At 35.5% G+C, this 25,591-nt stretch overlaps 1 protein-coding gene across 4 annotated transcripts in view; it reads right to left on the bottom strand.

The window, feature by feature from the left end:
- The window catches only part of TBCK (TBC1 domain containing kinase), a 231,950-nt gene that overhangs the window by 204,718 nt on the left and 1,641 nt on the right, over window positions 1-25,591 (bottom strand). For all 4 annotated transcript variants that reach the window (XM_082606857.1, XM_082606856.1, XM_082606859.1 and 1 more), the window contains exons 2-3: window positions 16,716-16,937; window positions 9,205-9,277 (exon numbers count right to left, since the gene is read on the bottom strand). In XM_082606857.1, coding sequence (XP_082462983.1) covers window positions 9,205-9,277; window positions 16,716-16,908 — 266 coding nt within the window. In that variant the 5' untranslated portion in view covers window positions 16,909-16,937. The remainder of the gene's footprint in view (window positions 1-9,204; window positions 9,278-16,715; window positions 16,938-25,591) is intronic.

The following is a 25,591-nucleotide window of genomic DNA, read 5'->3' as shown; positions in this document are numbered from 1 at the left end:
ACACACATGATTTTCTTAAAGTAGAAAGTTATCATAGGTGAAAATAATTTCCAACACAGATGGGCCCTATCATTCTCAGATCATTGTACTGTTAAAACAAAAACAATCTTTTAATTCCCACCTCACTAGTAAAATTAGAAAATGCAGATATTTCACCTTTTCTCTCCAATGTGTTAAATAAGTGAATGACTCTTAAAAGTTAAAAAACCCAGTACTGGGCCTCCCTGGTGGCGCAGTGGTTGAGAGTCCGCCTGCCGATGCAGGGGATACGGGTTCGTGCCCCGGTCTGGAAGGATCCCATATGCCGCGGAGCGGCTGGGCCCGTGAGCCATGGCCGCTGAGCCTGCACGTCCGGAGCCTGTGCTCCGCAACGGGAGAGGCCACAACAGTGAGAGGCCCGCGTACGGGGAAAAAAAAAAAAAAAAAAAAAAAAAAAAAAAACCCAGTACTTTTCATTTCTTCTCACAATGACCCCAACTGTTTAAATCAGACAAAGCATAGAGTATCTTTCTCTAGCAACAACTTAACTTCTTAGACCAGATGTTGCCAATTGGCTGCCCATTGGCCAAATTCGGCCCGTTATTTTGTTTTGTTTGGATCATGGTCTTTTAAAACTTTTTAACTACTTGAAAATGTTTAGAAATTCAGAGATTTCACGTAAGAATCCAGATTCTGAGTTCTTTTGAAAATCTGAAAGAGATAGTAACACCGGGACACATTCTTACAAGGCAACACGGGAGCTGGAGCTGAATATTAGCGGCATCTTTTTGATGTGTTACCTGCTTTCCAGTTTAACCCTACTTTCCTGTCTGGCCCTCGGTGGGCTTTGGGGAATTATGCTCTGGGAATGCTCTAACTGATAAGAGTGTTTTGCCCATTTGAAGCCTTGAATCACTCTAGCTTGTCCAGATAGTTTGTGCCAACAATGTGATTTATGTCGAACACCTGCTTCCTTCTGTGTGTGGGGGGGTGGTCTGGAGCATCATTAACTGCAATCAGTCACACAGGCATTATGTACCTTTGTGACCAACCCCCAGTACAAATTCTCACTCCTAGGCTCAGGCCAGATTCTCTAATAGGCAATACTTTGTGCATGTTGTCACAATTTTTGTGCTGCAGAAATTAAGGACATCTTTTACAACTCTCCTGGGAGAGAACTCCGGAAAGCTTGTGCCTGGTTTCCTCCATATTTTGCCCCATTGTTTTCTCTTTGTTGGATTTTGCTTTGCATCCTTTTGCTGCAATGAGTATAATGTAACCATGAGTATAATAACATCTGAGTCCTGTGAGTGCTTCTATTGAATCACTGAAGCTGGGAGTGGTCTTGGTGACCCCTGACACATCACAGTTCCCACCATCTCAGCCAAAATGATTTACTAATACGAAAGAGAACACCAAATATGACACTTGCCATAAGACTAAAAAATTTTCCCAAATCTTTACTAACCAAATTGAGGTAGGCAGAATTCTAAGATGGTCCCCCAAATCCCTGTACCCTGATGTACATCTGGCATAATTTCCAAGACTATGAATATGATGGATTTTACCCTCATGATCACATTATATTCTATGGTGCAGCTGACCTTATCACATGAGTCCTTGAAATCTGGATCTAGAGGTTAGAGACAGGAAATAAGAGAGATTCCAGGCATGAGCAAGATGTGATACAAGGGATATTATCCATTGCTGGCTTTGGAGATGGAGAAAGCCACATGATAAGGAATGCAGATGGCTTCCAGGAGCTGAGAGCAGCCCCTCATTGATAGTAATCAAGGAAACAGGGACCTCATTCCTACAGTTGCAAGGAACTGAATTCTGGCAACAACCTGAATGACCTTAGAAGTGGATTCTTCCTCAGAGTCATGAGAAAGGAAATCGACAATTTGTTTCCTCGAATCATTCCATTTTTAAAGAAAATAATAAATCTCGGAAATAAATATATTTCCAAGAAAATAATAAACAAATTACCAAGATACATTTGCATTATACTTTCACCAAAACTCATTTGTTTGGGAAATATAATTATGACACATGATTAAAATGAAGATAATAGGGAAATAGAATTCAAACTGCATGACTAAACTAAAAACATAATTAGTTCATTTAACAGTTAATTTATAACACATTAACTATATGCAAACTCTTATGCTAACAATTTCGGGAGACAGAAAAAATAAAAAATACTGTATGCATGTTAAAAATGTATGGTTAATTAAGGGAAAGTAAACCATACCTTCCTTAACTAAATAATTGCAAGGAAAACAATTATAGTTTAGGAGGGGAAAGGTACCTTACAACTAGAGAGATACAATGTAATAAAGGAATTTGGAGGAGAAAAATACAATTTGTGCTTTGGTTCAGTGGTATGGTATAGAGGCAGACAGAGGTAAGTGAATTACTTGAAGAAGTGTTATGTACACTGTGCTATCTACATTGGGCAAAAAGACAGCTTGGTCTTCAACAAGGTATATTTCAATTCTCTGGCACTCAATTTCTTCAACCAGATATTGGTAACAATGAAAATACTTGAACAATTTAGATACTCTGGAAGTAATTTAGAGAGTTTGAAGTCAGGTCCTATGCCTATAAAATGCATTTTCTTCACACACACACACACACACACACACACACACACACAAATGGAGAACCACAAAATGTTTTTGAGCAGGGAATGGACTCATCTATAACAATATTAACATAGCAGCAGAAAGTAGGAGTAACTGGAATATGGAAAGACTAAAAGCAGGAAGACCAGTTAGGAGAATGCTGCAATGCAATAGTCAAGCTCTTTGTTAATGAAGCCTGAATTAAACAGTGTAGAGGACAGAAGAGACAAGAGAAATATCACCGAGGTGGTATTAACAATACTTGACTGGCAAATAGGATAAACAATACAAGAGAGGGAGAAACCAAAAGGCTGCTGCAAGATTCCATGCCTGGTGAAGACCATCTTTTTTTGGTATTATTTTCTGTCTTTAAACAAGACAAGTAAAACTGGAAGAAAAATATACATCAGTTATACACATCTTTAAGTTACTTGACTATACTGTGGTAATTTCAAATGCATTTTGAAACTAGGGCCCTTGAAGGCAAAAAATGTACGAGAACCTTAACTTCTACCACCAGGTTATATTCTAAAATAAGAGTATCTACTATCTATTTCTGATGACTATGACCCGTAGCTCATTATCCATCTGTGGAGCGTATTCTAGAATGTGTTCAAAATTCTTTGGCGTATCTAATTCAGTGAGTAGGCAATCGTTTAATAGGGGTAAATAAAACTTACTCATCCGAGTAAGTCATATCATGTTTTCCATCAAGCTAGTGAACAGCTGCAGACATAGCCTGCTTCCCATCAAAGTCTCATGTATAACCCCTGCAATGTTGATGGTTCTCTGGTAAATTTTCAAAATCATAACCCTAAAAACATATGACAAACTACATTTTATTAAAGAAACTTGCCTGCACCACTCACCCTGCCTTCACTTGCAAATGTAAGGACAATGCAGGAGCTTACTGCAAGTGCCAAAACTCTGCTGAATATCTGTCTATGAACTATACTTGCTGGCACTTTTATAGATTAAGAAAAAGTACATGCTCTGAATAACACAAACGGTAAATGCTTTCTAAATAGCACCTAGACTTAAAAGACAAACCATTTCCCTCATGCTTGTTTTAATAGGAGTGACAAAAGGTATATCTCTTTTTTAACATTTTCTGGAAAATATTTTAGAAATGAGATGAAATTTAAATTTCTCCACTTTTCAGTACCTTGAATCTGGCTTTAGGGTAGCAATTAAATAGATTCACAGGCACCAAATATGAGATGATTTCAAACAAATCTTTCAAACGCTATACTTTTTTTTCTTGAAATGTACTGGTTATAGGAGTTTAATTGAATTCCGTGCTTCTATGTTTCCAGCAAATAATTTGGATCATTTAACTGAAACTGGAGAGGATACTGGCAAGAGAGAACTCTGGCACAAGTAACATATAAAAGCCACTGAAAAGAGAGAAGCTTTCTCCAAAATTAATTCCTCATATTCAAGCTTGAATAGACTCTAAAGAAAATGAGTTTTCTCTTTCAAACCAGGTTAGCAAACTACCCTCACAAATAACGTTATTTCATAAAAGACTGACTCAATTATAAGCTCCAGGTCATAGCACAAAATTATTATTTTTGGTTTGGATAACATGAATTCTCAACAGGGTTTTATGGCTATTAAAATTATAACAAGAAAGAACACTTTATTTTCTAGTGAGATCTGAAACCTCAAGATAGTCTTAAGTTACAATACATTTGTAATACGAATTACTACCATAATGTTTGAGTACAATATTGCTTAGTTAAGTGATATTAAATTTATCATGAAAAAAGTTAGTGAGTAAATTGATACAAGACTCTTCTCTAAGTTTCTAGTTTTCATTCCTCTATCCCCCATCCCACCAATTTTACAAAAGATGCAAAATTTCCTTCAAAGTATAAATCCAGTAAGATATATGCCTTACATGATGCTTAAGTTTGGACAATGAACTGCAAATAACTACCAGACAACTGGCAGCTTACAGTTTTGCAACAGTTAGAGACAGATGTACAAGTAAAAATCATGGATCTCAAACAGCAATCCCATCTAAATAGATTTCCTGTTTACTTTGCATCAGCCTTTCTTACAGGTGCAGGGTGCTTACTTTTGGCAGTAGGGGAAAGAACTGATTTATAAGCCATAAGAACATCTTCTCACTTTCCATAAATAGGTTATAGAATTAATTAAAACTGCAACACATCAACCCTGCACATGAAACCTGCTCTGTTATTGGAGACTAATGTAATCCAAATATGTGGAAAGTCAAATAGTTTTCAACAAAGCTAATTTAGATGGATGGATCAGATAACAACTTGGAACTGAACCTGACAGAATCATTTCTACTCAAAGGCAGTAAGTGCTGAATGTTATATCCCAAAATGAACAAAGGAAATATTGAATTTTAATCTATTATCAGAATGATTAAAAACAATACTTTACAAAAATGTTTAAAAATATCTCACTTGAAGAAATTACAAAGACCCATAAGACTACCATACGTTCTATTTTAAATAAATGAAAAAGACCATGTAAATGTCATGAAAGACAGTATGAAATCTGCATTTAATCCTATTGATGTTCTGCTACCTACTCAAAGAATATGCTTCCATCTATAACGTTTTATCCTCATGAAGACATATACAAGGGCACTGAAGAAAGGTGGCTTCTTTATACCTTTACACTGTTGAGGCTACTGGTATCCATTGCTATGAGATTTATTATCTCTAAAACAACGATAAATGATGACAAGCACAGAAAAGTAAAACTTTTCATGAGCTAATGGATTTAATCTTATTGGCAAAGCAATGGCAATTATATCCTTATATAGTACAATCAAAAATAAATAAAGTAAAAGGGTAGAGTGAGGTAAAATGATGAAAATGGAAATTTGTCTTCAGAGTCACCAGCTTCTCTCTCCTTTAGTTCTTTTCAGTAAGTAAAGGAAGGACAGATATGGGCAAAGAGGGAAATGTGGAGATCAGAAGGAACATCCTACAGTTACTACCACCCTGATGACAAGAACTACTCTACTTGTGGCTTATAGAGTCCTCTGGAATGGCTGGGAGCACAAGACCATGTGTAACATCAATTTACATGATGTAGAGCAATTCCAATCATAGCATAGCTATGTCCTCTGATACTTCTGGATATTCCCTTAATAATCTGTCCTCTTCATAGGGTAAACTTCTTCCTTTTTTCTGTCCCAAGTACCCTAATGAGTATTGAATAATTTTAGGAACTTTATTTTCCAGTTAGTGTTAATGTTGATTTAGTATTTCATTCCTACTTTTTCCCATTTTTTTTTTTATTACTTGTATGATCTCCAAGACTTCTGTGACAGCCAGACTCTAAGATGCTCCAATGCCCCCTGACTCCTGGGATTCACATTCTTGTGTCATCCTCTCCCACACTGAATAGACTTAATGGATGAACTCTGTATCCAATGAGCTACAGCAATGCGTGGCTCCTCAGGAGAGGCCATAAAAGGCATTGCTGCTTCCACTTTGCTTTCTCTCATCTCTTAGATTGCTCACTCACTCATTCTGAGAAGCCAACCACCATATTGTGAGAATAGCCAAGAGGTCTATGGAAAGGCCCTCAAGGTAGGGAGGAAATAAACCTCCTGTCAACAACTGGCACCAAATGAGTGAGCTAACTTAGAAACAGCTGACTGAATCCCCAGTCAAGCTTTCAGAAGACTACAGCCCCAGCTGATATACTGCAATGTCATGAGATCCTGAGCTAAAACCACCCACCTAAATGTTCTTGAATTCCTGACCCAGGGAAATGGTATAAATTGATAAATGTTTATTATTGTTTTAAGCTGCTAAGTGTTGAGGTAATTTGTTAAGCAGCAATAACTAATTCATACTATTTCTTCTTATAGAAACAAAGAAATACAAACAAGTATGCCACTGGATGAAGCATCTTCATTAACAACATAACACTGTTGCTATATGAGAGACTCACAACTCAAGCCAAGTAAATAACTCAACAGGCGTTTAAAAAATGTTTGAGGTATAACTTACATAGGCAAAATGCACACTCTTAAGTGTACACGCCACTGAATTTTGACAAGTTTTGCAAGAACATACACCATGTAAGTAATACCCTAATCAAGATGTAAAAATTTCCATTCCCCAGATAGTTCAGTAAAGGCTATTTTGAATCAGTATTTGTATTGCCCTCTTCCCAACCAGAGTCAAGCACTATTTTTATATCTATCACCGTAGATGAGTTTTGATTGTTCTACAACTTCATATAAATGGAAGAATATGATTTTTGTGTCTGGCTTCTTTTGCTCAGCATAATATTTCTAAGGTTCATCATGTTGTTGTATCAGTAGTTTATTCCGTTTTATTGTTGATTAATATACCACAATCTGCTTGCCCATTTTCCCACTGACGGACACTTGAGTTCCTCCCAGTTTGGGGCTACTATGAATAATGTTTCTGGGAACATTCTTGTGCAAATATTTTGGTGGGCATGCATTTTGCCTTTCTCTTGATTAAATGCCAAAGCAGGGATGGGACTACAGGGAGGCAAATGATGTACCTCTTGGGTACAAATTTAAGGAGATCCTCTACCTAGGAGGAGGATTGCTGGATCAAAAAATAGATGTTTCTAAAACAACTTGCCTTTTATATTATAGCACTGAATTTTACACTTAGACTTGTCATGGGTTCTTCTGTCAAAAAAATCTACCATTTAAGTAATGGGGAATAGTAGGTTAATATACTAGTATAATATATTAGTATAAGAAAACATATGCTTATAAAGGCAACTGATTAATATATTATCACATGTAATTCATATTAAATAAAATATAAAGTTGACAATAACTTCCTCTAGAATGATGCCTAGTTCAAGTAAAACTCCTTGTTCTACACATATGGAAAATGATCAAGAGACCAGTCCAAGGCTGCCTAGCTAGTTAGTGGCTTTTTCATCATACATATTGCATTGTAAATCTTTATGCAAATTTAACCCAAACTCAGTTAAAATTCCTAAAGACATGACTACAATTGGTTTTCAATTTTAATGTCAACTAGCTTTCACAGAGAACTTTTTTTTTTTGCATCGGTGGCCTACAAATTAAAGTGTAAATTTAGGGGCTTCCCTGGTGGTGCAGTGATTGAGAGTCCGCCTGCTGATGCAGGGGACATGGGTTCGTGCCCCAGTCCGGGAGGATCCCACATGCCGCGGAGCGGCTGGGCCCGTGGGCCATGGCCCCTGAGCCTGCGCGTCCGGAGCCTGTGCTCCGCAGTGGGGGAGGCCACAGCAGTGAGAGGCCCGCGTACCGCAAAAAAAAAAAAAAAAAAAGTGCACATTTAAACTGGTGGGCAAAGAGTAATATGTTCTTAAAAAAATACAATTAAAGATTTGTGTCATGCAAAAATTATACCTATAAAAACATATTTACTAAGTTAGGTTAAATATATAGAAAAGTCACTTTTATCACCATGGTAAGATTAGACTTTTCTAAAAAAGCAAGTGAGGCAACTGGATACTTGATATCTGCATCTTTCATTCCAGTGACCACTTAAAACCAAACCATTTAAAGTAGCAAGGAAAGTACTTTTATTCAATTTATTTGTTTTGCTGCTATTAAATTACTACCATTTAGTAAGATACACATTTTTCCTCCCTTGCAAAAGATTTATCTTCATCTATAATATAGCAATGATTAAAGACCAAGAATAAGAATATTTCTTTAACCTAGGATGGATAATTACAATCCTATAAAGGCTCATGGCAAATATTTTTCACTGGTTTAGTACAACTTAATTCATTAAAGAAACATTTTTCATAATATTAAGATAATTTCAGAAAATCTGTGAAGAAGCTCATTTAATAGTATATTTGTAAGAAAGTTTAGACCACTTTTCTTGCCAAAAATGCCTTAGAAAGTAAATTTCATGTGTCATTGAAATAACTGAATTTATACTTTTTTTTTTTTTGGTACGCGGGCCTCTCACTGTTGTGGCCTCTCCGGTGGCGGACCACAGGCTCCGGACACGCAGGCTCAGCGGCCATGGCTCACGGGCCCAGCCGCTCAGCGGTATGTGGGACCCTCCTGGACCGGGGCATGAGCCCGTGTCCCCTGCATCGGCAGGCGGACTCTCAAACATGCGCCACCAGGGAAGCCCCTGAAATAACTGAATTTAAACTGTATGATTATATTCCACCCACGCCATGATTATTATTGCTCTCTATTCTTCAATCTAGCCTTCTACACAGTTCACTATGTCCTCTGTCCCTAAGAATACCAGTGCCCTGTGAGAAGTTACCATGTACTTCTCTCAGGAAATACTCTTAAAACTCAGCTAGAGAAATGCTTGGTACTAAAAAGATTTCAAATTTTCCTGTATATCCTCTTTAGTAATTTTTTGTCAAGTACTTTGCAGAATGCTTACCTCACAAAAGGTGAACACTGGATAATGTCAATGTTGAATTTCTATGAGGCCTGTGAATTAAATTTCCTAAAGTGAAAATTTACACCTGGATTTTATCATTAAACAAGTAACAGAAGAAACTTAAATCCTGTAGTTTCTAGTTAAAATGCCTTTTGTTTGCCAATTTCTGCTTTTCATGTAATTGTCCTGATATTATACAGTACCTCATGGGTTTCCCTTCTCGAAGCAAGTCTTCTAGACTCTGTTCACAGTGTTCAGCCACCACCACCAGTCTCTCTGAGGAAAAAAAACCACCAACTCCACTTTATATTTGATTAACACAATGTTTTAATAACAAAATAATATACCCCACTAAAGTTATTAACATACAGTATAAATTATATTTTAAAAGAGCTTTTCAAAGTCTACATTAACTACATAAAAATCAAATATGTAGAATAACAGGATAAATGTGTAATAAAACAACATATTAAATAACAATTTCTTTTCATCTTGTGTTTTTCTCTAGAATTTCTCCCATGTGCATCAGGAAAAACAGCTGGAAAAGTTTACCTTTGGCAGAAAGAAGCAATCCTTCTTCTGACACAGACTAGAAGAAAAAGCTTGGATGAAGATATAAAGAAATTTTGAAGTGAAGGGGAAATTGGGAGCTAGGGACAAATTGTCTTGACGGTCTGATTCAACCATAAGGTTTTTGAAACTGAGTTCAGAAATTTGAGAAAAGTAGAAGTGTTCTGAATCATGACTATGGAGAAAGAACAGAAAATCAACTTGGGGTTACTTTTAACATCATGGGGCTTGCTGAGATTAGTAATAATATAAAATTTTGGTGGGCACAATCTATATCATGATATAATTTTTATTTTCCAACAGATCAACTGTTTAAGAATAAGACAGCAGAGTTTTGAAGGTCTATACATTTTTAATGTAATCATCAGGTACCTAGTGACTAACACGTTGTCTGACACAGTAGCAGATCAACAAACTCTTTTCCTTTTCAGATGAAACAATGTAAGAGCAGTGAGAGAAAAGCACAACTGGGCTCACAAGTGGTTGGAGATTTGATAATGTTATTTCAGGAGAAAGAAATTGGGATAGTATGAATATCTATGCAAAATGAGTTCTAAGATAAGGAAGAAGGTAAACACATAATACAGATAGCAAGCTAAGACAAGATAAAGAAGTAAAGGTGAAAAGGGACCAGAAAAAGTGATAACTGCAAGGAGGTTTGGTGAAAATGAAAAAGGGCAAAGGTAGAAAAATGTGAGCAGAAGATGGGAAGGACTGATTCAAGGTATGGTCTTGCCTGCTGGGAGGAGAGATGAAGGACAATGGTACACAGGCAATCATGTGAGGTGTGAGGGCAGGATATTGTATGGGTCACATCTTGGAAGCCCAAACTGAGGTGGTGGCATTATATAAATGATCTGAAACACAAAATTTTAAAACTATAAATGAAAACTATCACTTTCAGAAAAAAACTCCAAGTGATCTAAACAGGAACTTAAACAAAATTAAATTTGAAAGAACATTTAATGAGGGGGAAAAAAGGAAAAAAAATAGGAAAGAAAGTTGAGATAAAAGTTCTAGTTCTTCAATTCAATAAAGAAAAGAGCATGCAGAGTTGAATTCCAAGCAATTTAGCACAACTGTGAAGTTCTAGAAGGAAAAAGTAAATAATATTGTCAGAAAACCAAAATGGGAAGCAGCATTCCTTTGTTTTCCCTCTTACCACATTTTGTCAATTTTCCTTACACCTATCTGGCTACCTCTCCTCAGTCTCCTCTGTAGACTGGTACCTCTTCTACCCAAATTTAAATGCTTCTAGTGCCTCCACCTTTGATTCTGGGTCTTCAGACTGTGTTTTCTCCTTATTTACTTCCAAGGTTGAAAGACTCTTAAATTTTATCTCAAGCCCAGAACTCTCTTCTGAACTCCAGGCTTTTACAGCCAGTTTCTCACTTTAATATAAAAGTTACCTCAAACACAACAGGACTCAAACTGAATTTATATTTTGCTCCTTAAGCCTTTCCCTTTAGTACTGTTTCAGTAAATGGTACCACTATCCTGCCAGCTGCTCCAGCTACAAATTTAGGAGTAATCTCCCTTTCTCAAATCCAAAGGAAAAGCCCTGCTATTCCTATTTCCCAAATGTTTCCAGAATCTGTAAAGTTTGCTCCATCTGCCACAATCTGGGTCCAATCCAACATCCTCCCTCATTAGATTACTACAACAATCTCTTAACTAATCTTCTCATATTAATTCTTATTCCCCCTCCAACATATTTTCATACTAAAATCTAAGTGATAATATAATAATTAATCAATCTGAATACGTAACTCCCTGTCTAGCTTTATATTTTGTTATTTTGTCTGTCACTCACCAACTTCCAGTTACACTGGTCTCCCTTCCCCTTTCCTACCTTAAAATACTAGCACATGGATTCCCATTGCCTAAAATGATCTTCCTTGTTCCTTCTCCCAGTTAACTGCTATCATGAAACACAGTGGTTAAGAGCACAGACTATTCTGTCTGGGTTCAAATTTTAGGTTTAATACTCATTAGTTATGTGCCCTTGGGGGAGTTTGCTAACCTCTCTATGCCAAGGTTTCCTCTTCCGTAAAACAACAGTACCTACCTCATAGAGCTGTTGTGAGGTTGAAATGAGTTAATACATAATAAGAACCTGGCACATAAGAAGCCCTAAGAGTTAGCTATTATTATTATTCATTTCTCAGTTAAATGTGATTTCCTCCAGGAACACTTTCCTGGTCCCCCCAAATCAATTTGCTCCTCCTATCATATAATCTATTCCACAATGTACTTTTCTTTTGTAGCACTTATTTCAACTCCTAAAGATTTGTATACACTTTTATCTAATGCCTTTGTTCTCTACTAGATAATGTATTTCATGATGCAGGAAGGATATTGGTCTTGTTCAAAATGCATCCCCAGCGTCTAGAATTATACCTCAAACATATAAGCAACTAATTTAAAAATACTTGTTAAATGAGTTAACTTGAGCAAAGGCTCAATGTAGCCATTAGAAATGAATGAATCTCACATAATGACAGTCATTGTCTGAACAGAAGTGTGTCCTGCGTAGGAAAGTATATGCCTATGTTGTAAACTAGGCATAATACCACCACAATAGCACTGATTTTAATGTAAAACAAAACCATCAGAATATGTTAAAATGTGCATACCCCATTAATGAATAATTTTAAATTATATATTCATAAGTCTCCATATCTATGAAGGATTTTCAAAGTGTTTGGCATTAGCTTAAAATTTGTCAGGCTTAAAATGATTTAGGAAAGAAAAATTATCAGGCTTCTTCAGGAAACTCCTTCAAAATATCATAAGCCAGAGTTTGCCAAAGCTTTAGGATATTACGGACCTTTAAGGTATTACTTTAAAGTTAGACAGCAGAACCATAATCCTTGGCAGAATATCAAAGATTCTCCCAGAGGTAATAGAGTGTATACCAAAACAATGTTTCCAGTATGAACCAGTTTTTTCAAAAAGTTGTTAGAGAGTCTTCATTCTGAAACTCAGGACCACTATTTGAAAATAACTTCTGTTTGTTATAAAATAATATAGTTTCACAGAATAAAATACGACAGAAATATTTGAGAATCATAATGTGCCAAATATAAGTCAGCAATGTAGTGGCATTATTTATAAAAAACAAATGTGACACCAAAATGAACTTTAAAGAGTAGAACATACAAGAACCGTGAAATAATCTTTCTTCTAATAGTTTATGAATGCCAACTGTAGTGTACATACAGTTTGAACTGTATGTTTTAAGTCAATGTTAAGAAATGGAAAAGAGTACAGTATTAAGCAAGACAGATAATAAGGCAGTTGAATAAAAAGAGGGACTAAAACAGATTGAAAGATTAAAAGAAACTTTTTTAACTTAAAGAGGTAAATTGTAAATGCGTTAAAACATGAAAGGTTATTAGAATATAGTTACTGCATCATTCTTTTGTTATTCACATTAAAAACTGAGACTAGCTCATTACTTTTTAAAGAGAATCTCTAAATAAATATTTATACAGTAAAACTGATAAAGAAAAATTCTGTGCTTAAAAAACAGTATTGTTACTAGGTTACTGTGATTGTCAGTTTTACGAGTCAACATGGCTAGGCTATAGTCTCCAGTTATTCAAACACTAATCTAGGTGTTACTGTGAAGGCATTTAATAAATGAAATCTACAATTAGTTTACTTTAAGTAAGGAAGAATATCCTAGATACTCTGGGTGATCCTGATTCAATCAGTTGTAAAGGCCTTAAGAGCAGAATTGACTCTTCTCTGGAGAAGAAACTCCACACTTGGACTGTGACTTCAGCTGTTGTCTAAAACTTTAGCTTGTCCTTGATGACCTGCCCTATGGATTTCAGATGAGTCTACACAACCTCAAAATCACATAAACCAATTCCAAGCAATTAATCTATATCTGTGTAGCTATCTAGCTATCTATCTCCTACTGGTTTTGTTTCTTTGATGGAACTTTAAACTGATATAGACACTTAGGTTGAAATATATATGCAGCTAGAGATATAGAATACATTATTTTATAGGTTCTTAACAATTCTATTATTCTCTACCTAAATTTCAAATCTATTAGTTAAAATAATTTTGTTCTTGATTTTCCCAGCAATAAACAAAAGATTTCTGGGTAACCAATACCAAATAAAATGGAATGTATTACCATTTATAATCCTTATTCTGCTTCTAAAACTGCTGAGATTTCAAGTTCAAAAGAAAAAGATTAAGTTTGTTAACTTAAGTATTTTCATGCTTTATTGGCTTTTTTCTTTTAAAGATATTTTACTCAACTTCTCTTTAATAAATCAAGTGCACAAATTCTAATGTACACTATGCTTGAGTTTAAGTACATTATTCTGCTGAGTTAGCAAGAAACTAACATCATCTTGAATCAGTTTTGAATGATCCATAGGAAACAGTGAGAGCCTGACTTCTGAACTAACCTAACATGTAAAAACATAATGTTAGTAAAACAGACCACATGTCACACATTACTCCAAGTAAAAAGGGAAAGGTGGGGAGATGGGGGACTAACAATGACAAACTGTGAGATATCTGTATAGTAAGAACAGAATAAAGGGGGGAAAGGAACTAAAATCAAAATTCTTTGAGGAGACAATTAAGTGGAGTCCAAAACAAAATCATGTGGTATTAAATCATTGAGAAATATGTGTTGTTCACTAAGGAGACTGTTGAGTAGGGCCTTTTCAAACTTTTCAAACTAAATTCAACTGAAATGACTGGGATGTTTTGGAACAAAAAGACCTTCACATCGACACTTATTCTAATTTATTTACACTTTATGATGCATACAACTTTTCAGGACAATGAACATTGCCAATAGTGAAAAAATAATCAAATTCCCTAACCTTTTGACAATCATTGATATTTTCATTCCAGGCAGCCAAACTTAAAATATATGAATTTTACACACATCCATGACCTGTGTGTCCCTAGAAGAAAGGGCTGCTGAGATCCTGGAGCAGGGAAAGCAGGGGAAACAGAGTAACCAGCAATATGGTGGATGGGTCTAAAGAGACTACCTAGATGTTGAGCTGGGTTCTACATTAAGAGAGTCTAACAGTGTCTAAGGAGATTAGTTCCTATCTCACATTTATAACTAAGAAGATGGTTCCTGGGCATTTAGCAGTAGTGTTCCCCAAAGGGATTATGTCATAAGGTTTTTCCTAGTTCAGTGTTTACAGGGCCTCATTTAGATAGTGGGATGAAAAGAAGGAGCTCAAGAAGTATCTAGGACTACTGAGTCAATTATCCCATAAAAAGAAAGCCTAGGGAAAACTGGACAGAGGCAAGACCGCAGTCATATGAAGTGATGCTCCAAACAGGCTTCCAGACACAGTGGGAAGAAATAAAGGGCACTTCAGGATACAAGGATGAAGAAGTCCTAAGAACTGAGTAAAGTGGCAAGACTTTGGGAAAACAGGCATACTCCAAATTTGCAGATGTAAAACAGCAATACTAATTATGGTTACTCACTACAGATGATAATGAGGATCCACTATATTGCTAAGTTTGGAGTGATTTTGGAACTAGGTCAACCCCACAAGCGGAAATTCTTTAGAATTTGTAATTGGATTGGTGGGGTGGTGTTTGAGGCATTCAGGGATGGACAATATCTATCAGGTATTCGATTATATAAAAAGCCCCAAATGAGTTCTATGATTTAGTTAACGTCATTGAAGCCATTTATCAAATAAAAATGTTAGCAAAAGGTTTTTTGTTTGCTTGTTTTTAAACAACAAACTTGCCAGAAGTTACTTAATTGCTCTGTGCCTCAATTTCCTTATCTGTTGCTACCTCATGGTAAGATTGTAAGCATTAAGTTAATTAAAATATGTAAAGCTTAGAATACTTAGAATACTACCTAATATATAATAAACACTCAATAAATATTAGCCATCAATAATATTTATTACAAAAAACATTTTCTACTCAGTCTAGAAAACTTTCAGAGCAACTATTTTTTAAGAGGCATAACCTTGAAAGTATCATTTAGCCTGTTTTTCAGCAAAACAATAAAGGAAATACAGTTTGCATTTTTTGAGCATCTTTATTAATGTTAGGTTGAAACACCTGAAAATGCCATTTTTGCAGGAATAAATACAGGACAATATCAGCAAGTATATAGGGTTAACTTTCATAAATCATTTTGTTAGAAAAATTAAATATATTTCAGTGAGATGCATTTAAAATAATTCTAAAAATTGGAACCTCAGCATTAAGCTTTCAAAAATAATTTTAAAATAATTAAAATATTGCTAACATAATCAACTTCAAGGGGTGCTACAGATTGAACATTTGTGTCCCCCCCACCCAAATCCATAGGCTGACACCTAATCCTCAGTGTGATGGTGTTTGGGGGTGGGGCTTTGGGAGGTGATTAGGTCATGAGGGTGGAGCCCTCCTGAACAGGATCAGTGATCTTACAAAAGAGGCCTGAGAGAACTCCCTTCCCACTCCCACCATGTGAGGTTATAGTGAGAAGATGGCTGTCAATGAAGAAGCGGGCCTCACCAGACGTGGAATCTGTTGGTGCCTTAATCTCCAGAACTGTGAGAAATAAACCTTTCTTGTTTATAAGCCACTCAGTTTATGGTGTCTTATTTTAGCAGCCAGAATGGACTAAGATACAGACTACAGAAGAAAAAAAGGCAGTAAACATCTTCCTGGTGAAACACTGACTTTTTAACCAATACAGTTCAACTTTTCCAAATGAAATCCTATATGAAAAGACTAATGCAGCTCCAAAGAGGTAAAAAAAAAGTGACTCTCTTTTCATTTGAAGAAACTGAACCCAAAGTATTACTTTCAATTATAAAATACACTCTAATAAACAATTCTAAAGTTTCTAACTTTAGAACTTTCATTTCCTTCTTAGAGAGGTGAAGAAATGCTTGAGGATAGGTGGCTTCCCTGAAAGAGAAAATTAAAAATCTTGATTCTCAGATCTGGGAAATATGAATCATTTAAATGTAGTAAGGAAAACTCAAATGCTGCAGTTTGGCTAGAGTGAAAGGTGAAGGCACTTGTACACACACATACTGATTACTTTATATGTTTACAATGTATATTATAACCTAACCAGGGTAACAGGGTAGAGAACACAAAATAGGAGACAACAACAGCAACTCACCATGCTTTCCCCGAGAAATATCCACATACTGGCACAGTCTGGGGTGGGTGATGGTCTTAAGGATTTGAAAGCGCCCTAAAATTTTGATGGAATTTGGTGTGAGAGGAAGCCCGTTGCTTCCACAAACATCATGTGGCAGAGCAGAGGCAAAGAAGGTAAAGGCACCCATTTCGGCATCCTTCAAGGGAAACATTTTCAGAGTCCTAGATCTTCCAAGATAACCTAGAAAAGGAGAGAAGTTTTTGATAGATCAATTAGACATTAAGCCAGTGTTTTCTGACCTTAAACATGATAATTAATATAACTTGGAGGAAAATGCCAATCTGTACACTTTACAGTTAAAAAAAAGTTAAAAAATTTCAAGACAATATCAAAGAGGAAAAACCACCCAATCATGAATTTATATTGCAGCTCTAAATCAAAATCAAAGATTTTCAATGGCATATAAAGAAAAGACAGAACATTCCCTCTACAAGGATGTCTGACAGTTCTAAGAGTTTAGAGGAAGTTTGTTATTGCATATTCATATCAGTAAGGCTCTTCTCTTTACCTAAAGCTTGAATAACCCACAGAGTTTCCTTTTTCAGAGTGAGAGGAGTCAGGAAAGAGGAAATAAGGATACCAATCAGAAACTTTAAATAATCAAGGACTCTATTAATGGTATAAAAATTAAACTAGATAACAGACAGCACTATAATGTTACTTAACTAATCAATTTTTGTTTCTGTGCTAGGTGCTTTACAAGTGATGTTTTAATCCCCTCAATGATCTTGACAGATGTTATTGCCTCTAGGTTAGAAATAGATGTTCTATGTGTAGATCCTGAGGGGTCCTAGCAGCATAGATTCCAAAGCAAATGGTGTCCCAGAGTTTTATCATGGAGCAGCCTGAAGATTAAAAAACTTGCTCCAAAATCTGAATCACATTATGACAACCACAACAAAAAAGGTCCTCCAACAAAAAATATCTCTCTCACCCAGGTGTCTCATGAAAAAGACATTCCATTGGTCAAGCACTGCATTCTTCTCTTCTCAGCTTTTACAATAAAAAGCTGGAATTCTAAATCAAGTTAACAGACTGCTTTTCGTATGCCTGCCCAGAAACCTCATTAAAACATTAAATTAAAACCTCATTAAAACTGTTTTAAAATGTATAAACTCATAACAAGGAAGAGGACAGAAAAAGGCCTTGAGCTGACGAAAGACTTCAAGAAACTCCTGTAAAGCCTTTTGCATACAGAAGAGTATTGTCACAAGAAACAGAAAGAAGGAAGCTACAACCTATGATTCAGTCAAGAAGTTTTGCTCAGCCTCTTCAGTTCAGAGGCTTCAGATTCATAGAAGGCAGGAACAATGGTGAAGAGCAGCAGTCAGAAGAAGGTTTGAAATGAGAAAGATAATTTGAAAGGCTGAAGAACAGAAGAATCAACTCTGCCACCAGCCCCCCAGTACTGGGCAGTTGTTTTTTTTTTTTTTTTTGCGGTATGCGGACCTCTCACTGTTGTGGCCTCTCCCGTTGCGGAGCACAGGCTCCAGACACGCAGGCTCAGCGGCCATGGCTCATGGGCCCAGCCGCTCCGCGGCACATGGGATCTTCCCGGACCCGGGCAGGAACCCGTGTCCCCTGCATTGGCAGGCGGACTCTCAACCACTGCGCCACCAGGGAAGTCCCTGGCCAGTTATTTATCCTCTAAGCAAAAGAAAAACAAAAAACAAAATGGTTCATCCCTAAACGAATAAAATAAACTGTGTGAAAATTACAATAAATAGTTGGTATGAGCACTGTGGACAAAAGCAAACTCCTCTTAATTCTGGAATTTGTAAGACCCCAGTTAATATCTGGCTGTCTACCAAGCTATCCTAAAAGAGGGTATTCCAGTCAACAAGTCTATCCACATACAAAATGCTCCTAGACAGTCTTCCTTAACTCTTAAATGAGGAACTGTCCAGGAATCATCAGGTAGTTGAGGAAAGACTATAGCATAAAGGGCAAAAAATAAAATAAACCAGAAAAAAAAAATCTACCCTGGATGCAACCAAAATAATTTATGAAAAAAAACCCAAACCCAAACTAACTCTAATATATTTAGAAAGTTTTGAGAAAATTTTGAGAAGATATTACACCAATTATACAAAAAAGGAGGTATGGAAAAACATATTTTATAAAAGAATCAAAAGGAATTGCCAACATATGTGAGAAGATAAACAACCTCATTAATATTCAAGAAATTGTTCATTAAAATCACATGAGAATTTATACCTGTGAGACAGTAAAAATTAAGAAATCTGATAATACACAATGTTAGATTATGGAGAAACAGAGTGTAAATTGGTACAAAGACTTTGGAAGACAGTTTGACACTATTTTGTTCCTGCAGAAACTCCTACACACATACACAAGCAGAAACCAAGAAAGATCAGGGTGGTATTGTTTCTATTATCTCTAAACTGGAAACAACTTAAATATCCACACACAGGTGAATGGCTAAATAAACTGTGGCACATTCATCTGATGGAAGAACACACAGGATGGAAAACAAGCAAACTATAGCAACATTTAATAATATAGATGAATCCTAGAAATATTTTGAGCAGGGAAAAAAGTCACACAAAACTTATGCCAATATTCATAAAATTCAAAAACCACAAAAGCTAAATAATAAATAATTCAGGAATATTTACATATGAGGTAAGAATATATTCAAAAATTAAAGGAATTAAAAAAAAAACCTGAGGCTAGGGTTACCACTGTATGAAAAACAGTCATAAGATTAGGGAATAACCCATAAGAAGCTTCAAAAATTTTGAGTAATATTCTTAATTGGTGGGTTAAGGGTGTTCATATTATTATTATGCTCCATAATTCCCATATTCTATATCTCTATCTATTTATATATATGTTCTATATACAATATGTTTCATAAAAATTGAAAAAAAATTAAATATTAAAATGAAAAACATTTTTAAATACAATGAATTGGTTTTCAACAAAGGCCAATGAATTCAATAGGAAAAGGATAGTCTTTTTAACGAATAGTGCTAAAACAAGACATCCACATGGGAAAAAATTAACCTCAACTCTTACTGCTACATCCACAAAAATCTGATATGGATTATAGACCTAAATGTAAAAGCTAAAACTGTAAGTCTTCTACAAAAAAAAAAAAAAAAAAAAAAAAGAATATTTTTATTTTTGCAACCTTAGGATAGGCAAAGATTTCTCAAGCAGGATTTTAAAAAGCCATAAAAAATTAACTTTATAAAGTGGGCTTCATCAAAATTAAAAACATTGCACATCAAAAGTCACATTTGAGAAAATAAAAATCCAAGCCAAAGTTAAGAAAAATATTATTTATATCTATATATGACATTTTTATCAAATAGATGTATATGTATTATATGTATGTTTGTATATATGATAATAGACTTAGAATATATAAAGAATGCCTACAACTCAATAATAAAAAGAAAAACAAAAATAGGTAAAAGTCTGAAACATGTATTTTTCACAAAGAAGGAATACAAATAGACAATAAGCACATGAAAAAGTTCTCAATATAATTAATCAGCAGGGAAGTGCAAATTAAAAGCACAACAACATACCATTTCACACCTACCAGAATGGCTAAAATTGGAATGACTGGCAATACCAAGTGTTGAGAAAAATGTGGAACTGGAGCTGATACTCTGCTGCTGAGAGTAGTGTTAAAATGACACAAGAACTTTGAAAAACTGTTTGGAAAACTGTCCTAAAGTTAAAAATACCCCTTATGACTCAGAAATTCCACTCCTACTCAGTACTTACTCAAGAAAACTTAAAATATTTGTCCACAAAAAGACTTGTACAAGAATGTTCACAGAAGTTTTACTCATAACAGCTCCAAACTGGAAGCAATGTAAACATCATACAAGTGAACTGATAAACAAGTTGTAGCATATTCATCCAATGAAATGCTATTCAAAAGCAACAAAAAAGGAACAACCATGCCAAAATATGGATGTATCTCAAAAATATTATGTTGATGAAAGCAGTAGACACATAAGAGTGCATATCCTATGGCTCCATTTAAATGTAGTTCTAGAACTACAGTTCTAAACTATAGTGATAAAAAAGAGAATTGTAGTGCCTTGGCTGGGTGTGTGTGTGGGGGGTCGGGACAGGATTGGAGAGGGAAACATAGGAACTTTCTGGAGTAGTCCAAATGTTTCACATCTTGATTAGTGTTTGTCACGTTTGTTCACGTGGATCAAAACTCCTCAAACTGATCACTTAAAATCAGTGTACTCTAATATATGTAAATTTCATCTCATTTAAAAAAAGAAAATGAAACAAACTTAAGAGAATATGAGAAAATAATAATTTTTAAAATTAGTGCTTGGAACTTAAATATATGATTACCAAACTAGATAGAAGTGTTAGAACATAAAATTGAGACAATTACTCAGAACATGAAGCAAATGGGCAAATAGATTTTAAAAAAAGCATAACAGAAAAGATAACACACATAGTGAATCAACCCTAGAATTCAACAACCACCTTATAGGTATTTCAAAAAAGGGAACAGGGAAAAATAAAGGAGAATAAATTACGAAAGATGGGAGAAAATTCCCCACAACTGAAGGGAAATATGTACCTTCAAATTAAAAAGGCTTCTAATTTCAAGGAGAATAAATGAAAAAAGACCCAAATGGAGAATTTATCCTAGCTCCATCGAATGAGTTAACTGCAAGGAGAATAAACTCAGACCAAGACATGCCATGACAAATTTTCAAAGCATCAAGCATAACTAAAAATTTTAATCATTTCAGAAAGAAAACAAATAGTTCAGGCATCAACAAATCAAGATCAGACACTCATTCTCATGAGCAACAACAGAAGTTAGAAGATGGTGAAGAGATAGCCTCATCCACCAGAGGGCAGACAGCAGAGGAAGAACTACAATCCTGCAGCCTGTGGAACAAACATCACATTCACAGAAAGATAGACGAGATGAAAAGGCAGAGGACTATGTACCAGATGAAGGAACAAGATAAAACCCCAGAATAACAACTAAATGAAGTGGAGATAGGAAACCTTCCAGAAAAGGAATTCAGAATGATAGTGAAGATGATCCAGGACCTCAGAAAAAGAATGGAGGCAAAGATCGAGAAGATGCAAGAAATGTTTAACAAAGACCTAGAAGAATTAAAGAACAAACAAACAGAGATGAACAATACAATAACTGAAATGAAAACTATGCTAGAAGGAATCAATAGCAGAATAACTGAGGCAGAAGAACGGATAAGTGACCTGGAAGACAGAATGGTGGAATTCACTGCTGCGGAACAGAATAAAGAAAAAAGAATGAAACAAAATGAAGACAGCCTAAGAGACCTCTGAGACAAAATTAAATGTAACAACATTCGCATTATAGGGGTCCCAGAAGGAGACGAGAGAAAGGACCAGAGAAAATATTTGAAGAGATTATAGTTGAAAACTTCCCTAACATGGGAAAGGAAATAGCCACCGAAGTCCAGGAAGCACAGAGAGTCGCATACAGGATAAACCCAAGGAGAAACACGCTGAGACACATAGAAATCAAATTGGCAAAAATTAAAGACAAACAAAAATTATTAAAAGCAGCAAGGGAAAAAAGACAACATACAAGGGAACTCCCATAAGGTTAACAGCTGATTTCTCAGCAGAAACTCTACAAGCCAGAAGGGAGTGGCATGATATACTTAAAGTGATGAAAGAGAAGAAACTACAACCAAGATTACTCTACTCAGCAAGGATCTCATTCAGATTCCATGGAAAAATCAAAAGCTTTACAGACAAGCAAAAGCTAAGAGAATTCAGCACCACCAAATCAGTTCTACAACAAATGCTAAAGGAACGTCTCTAAGTGGGAAACACAAGAAAAGGACCTACAAAAACAAACACAAAATAATTAAGAAAATGGTAATAGGAACATACATATTGATAATTACCCTAAACGTGAATAGATTAAATGCTCCAACCAAAAGACACAGGCTTGCTGAATGGATACAAAAACAAAACCCATATATATGCTGTCTACAAGAGACCCACTTCAGACCTAAGGACACATTCAGACTGAAAGTGAGGGGATGGAAAAAGATATTCCATGCAAATGGAAATCAAAAGAAAGCTGGAGTAGCAATTCTCATATCAGAAAAAAATAGACTTTAAAATAAAGACTATTATAAGAGACAAAAAAGGACACTACATAATGATCAGGGAATCAATCCAAGAAGAAGATATAACAATTATAAATATATATGCACCCAACATAGGAACAGCTCAATACATAAGGCAACTGCTAACAGCTATAAAAAAGGAAATCGACAGTAACACAGTAATAGTGGGGGATTTTAACACCTCACAGCAATGGACACATCATCCAAAATGAAAATAAATAAGGAAACAAGCTTTAAATGATACAATAGACCAGATAGATTTAATTGCTATTTATAGGACATTCTATCCAAAAACAGCAGATAACACTTTCTTCTCAAGTGTACATGGAACATTCTCCAGGATACATCACATCTTGGGTCACAAATCAAGCCTCAGTAAATTTAAGAAAATTGAAATCATATCAAGCATCTTTTCTGACCACAACGTTATGAGATTAGAAATGAATAACAGGGGAAAAACCGTAAAAAACACAAACACATGGAGGCTAAACAATACGTTACTAAATTACCAAGAGATCACTGAAGAAATCAAAGAGGTAATCAAAAAATACCAAGAGACAAATGACAATGAACACACGATAATCCAAAACCTGTGGGATGCAGCAAAAGCAGTTCTAAGAGGGAAGTTTATACCTATACAAGCCTACCTCAAGAAACAAGAAAAATCTCAAATAAACAATCTAACCTTACACCTAAAGGAAGGAGAGAAAGAACAAACAAAACCCAAAGTTAGCAGAAGGAAAGAAATTGTAAAGACCAGAGCAGAAACAAATGAAATAGAAACAAAGAAAACAATAGCAAAGATCAATAAAACTAAAAGCTGGTTCTTTGAGAAAATAAACAAAATTGATAAACCATTAGCCAGACTCATCAAGAAAAAGAGGGAAAGGACTCAAATCAATAAAATTAGAAATGAAAAAGGAGAAGTTACAAGAGACACCACAGAAATACAAAGCACCCTAAGAGACTACTACAAGCAACTCTATGCCAATCAAATGGACAAGCTGGAAGAAATGGACAAATTCTTAGAAAGGTATAATCTTCCAAGACTGAACCAGGAAGAAATAGAAAATATGAAGAGACCAATCACAAGCAATGAAATTGAAACTGTGGTTTTAAATCTTCCAACAAACAATAGCCCAGGACCACATGGCTTCAGAGGTGAATTCTATCAAACATTTAGAGAAGAGCTAACAGCTATCCTTCTCAAACTCTTCCAAAAAATTGCAGAGGAAAGAACACTCCCAAACTCATTCTATGAGGCCACTATCACCCTGATACCAAAACCAGACAAAGATAGTACAAAAAAAGAAAACTACACACCAATATCACTGATGAATATAGATGCAAAAATCCTCAACAAAATACGAGCAAACACAATCCAACAACACATTAAAAGGATCATACACCATGACCAAGTGGGATTTACCCCAGGGATGCAAGGATTCTTCAATATATGCAAATCAATCAATGTGATACACCATATTAACAAATTGAAGAATAAAAACCATATGATCATCTCAAAAAAAAAAGATGGTGAAGCCTTGAAAAGTTGGAAGAAACATAATTTTGTTTCTTTACCCAGCCAAACTATCATTCATAATAGCAAAATAATAATTTACGGCCCTGCAAACATTAAAAAATAAAATCACCATCCACATACCTTCATGAATAAGTTTCTTTAGGATGTATTCTAACAAAACAGAGGAGAAAACAAATAATAAAAGATGTGGAGTTAAGAAACAATGTATCTTACTCAAGAATTCAATGAATATAATACAGTATAGAAGCTGCACCAAAGGACTAGAAAGTAATCTGTTCCAATTAAACAGAAGGTAATTGGGCTCCAAGGGGAATGTCTTCAAGCAGAGTAAGGGCGGTTCTCATACAAAGAATGAGAGGATGTGGTGAATAAAGCACATGCATCTTTTCCTTCAAAGAAGGTGCAAAGTACTCTGTGAAAGTGAGGAGAGCCAAAAGCTACATAAGTATATAATCCAGAAAATTAAGCACATTTAACTATGGCATAATTTTTGTTATTGGAGAGGAAGAAAGAGTAGTCAGTTGGACATTAATATTACAAATCTTCTTGTTAGAGTGGTACAAAGGTCATGAAATTAAAACATTGGGAAGGAAATGTATAATAGCATACTTCTTGGCTCAGCACTTAAGATTATTTACAAAGCCATAATATTGTAACATTTTACTAGTTTTTAAACACATAAACAAAGCAAAAAACAACTGCAGTTAAGAAATATACTGTAACTATTAATAACCTTGACAATGTACAAGTAAAGGTCCACCTAAGGGAAGGTGGGAATGGATGTGGTTTCTGTGGCAGTAAAGGAAGGTAGAGTCTCTACTTCCCTCATTTTACAAAATAAGGAGCCAAATATAAGTATTTTCAAAAGTTCATATGAAAAACATTAAGTTTAAATATATTACTTAGAACTCTAAAATTAACCAATATGAAAACTAAAAATTGTGATAACGATTCAAAAATTTGTAGAGAGGGCTTCCCTGGTGGCGCAGTGGTTAAGAATCCACCTGCCAGTGCAGGGGACATGGGTTGAAGCCCTGGTTTGGGAAGAGCCCACATGCCGCGGAGCAACTAAGCCTGTGCGCCACAACTACTGAGCCTGCGTTCTAGAGCCTGCGTGCCACAACTACTGAGCCCAC

This window comes from Mesoplodon mirus (genome assembly GCF_964341445.2).
Source record: "Mesoplodon mirus genome assembly, chromosome: 2".
Taxonomy (NCBI): Eukaryota; Metazoa; Chordata; class Mammalia; order Artiodactyla; family Ziphiidae; genus Mesoplodon; species Mesoplodon mirus.
Note: the sequence above shows the minus strand (reverse complement) of the source record. Positions and strands in the feature narration are given on the sequence as shown.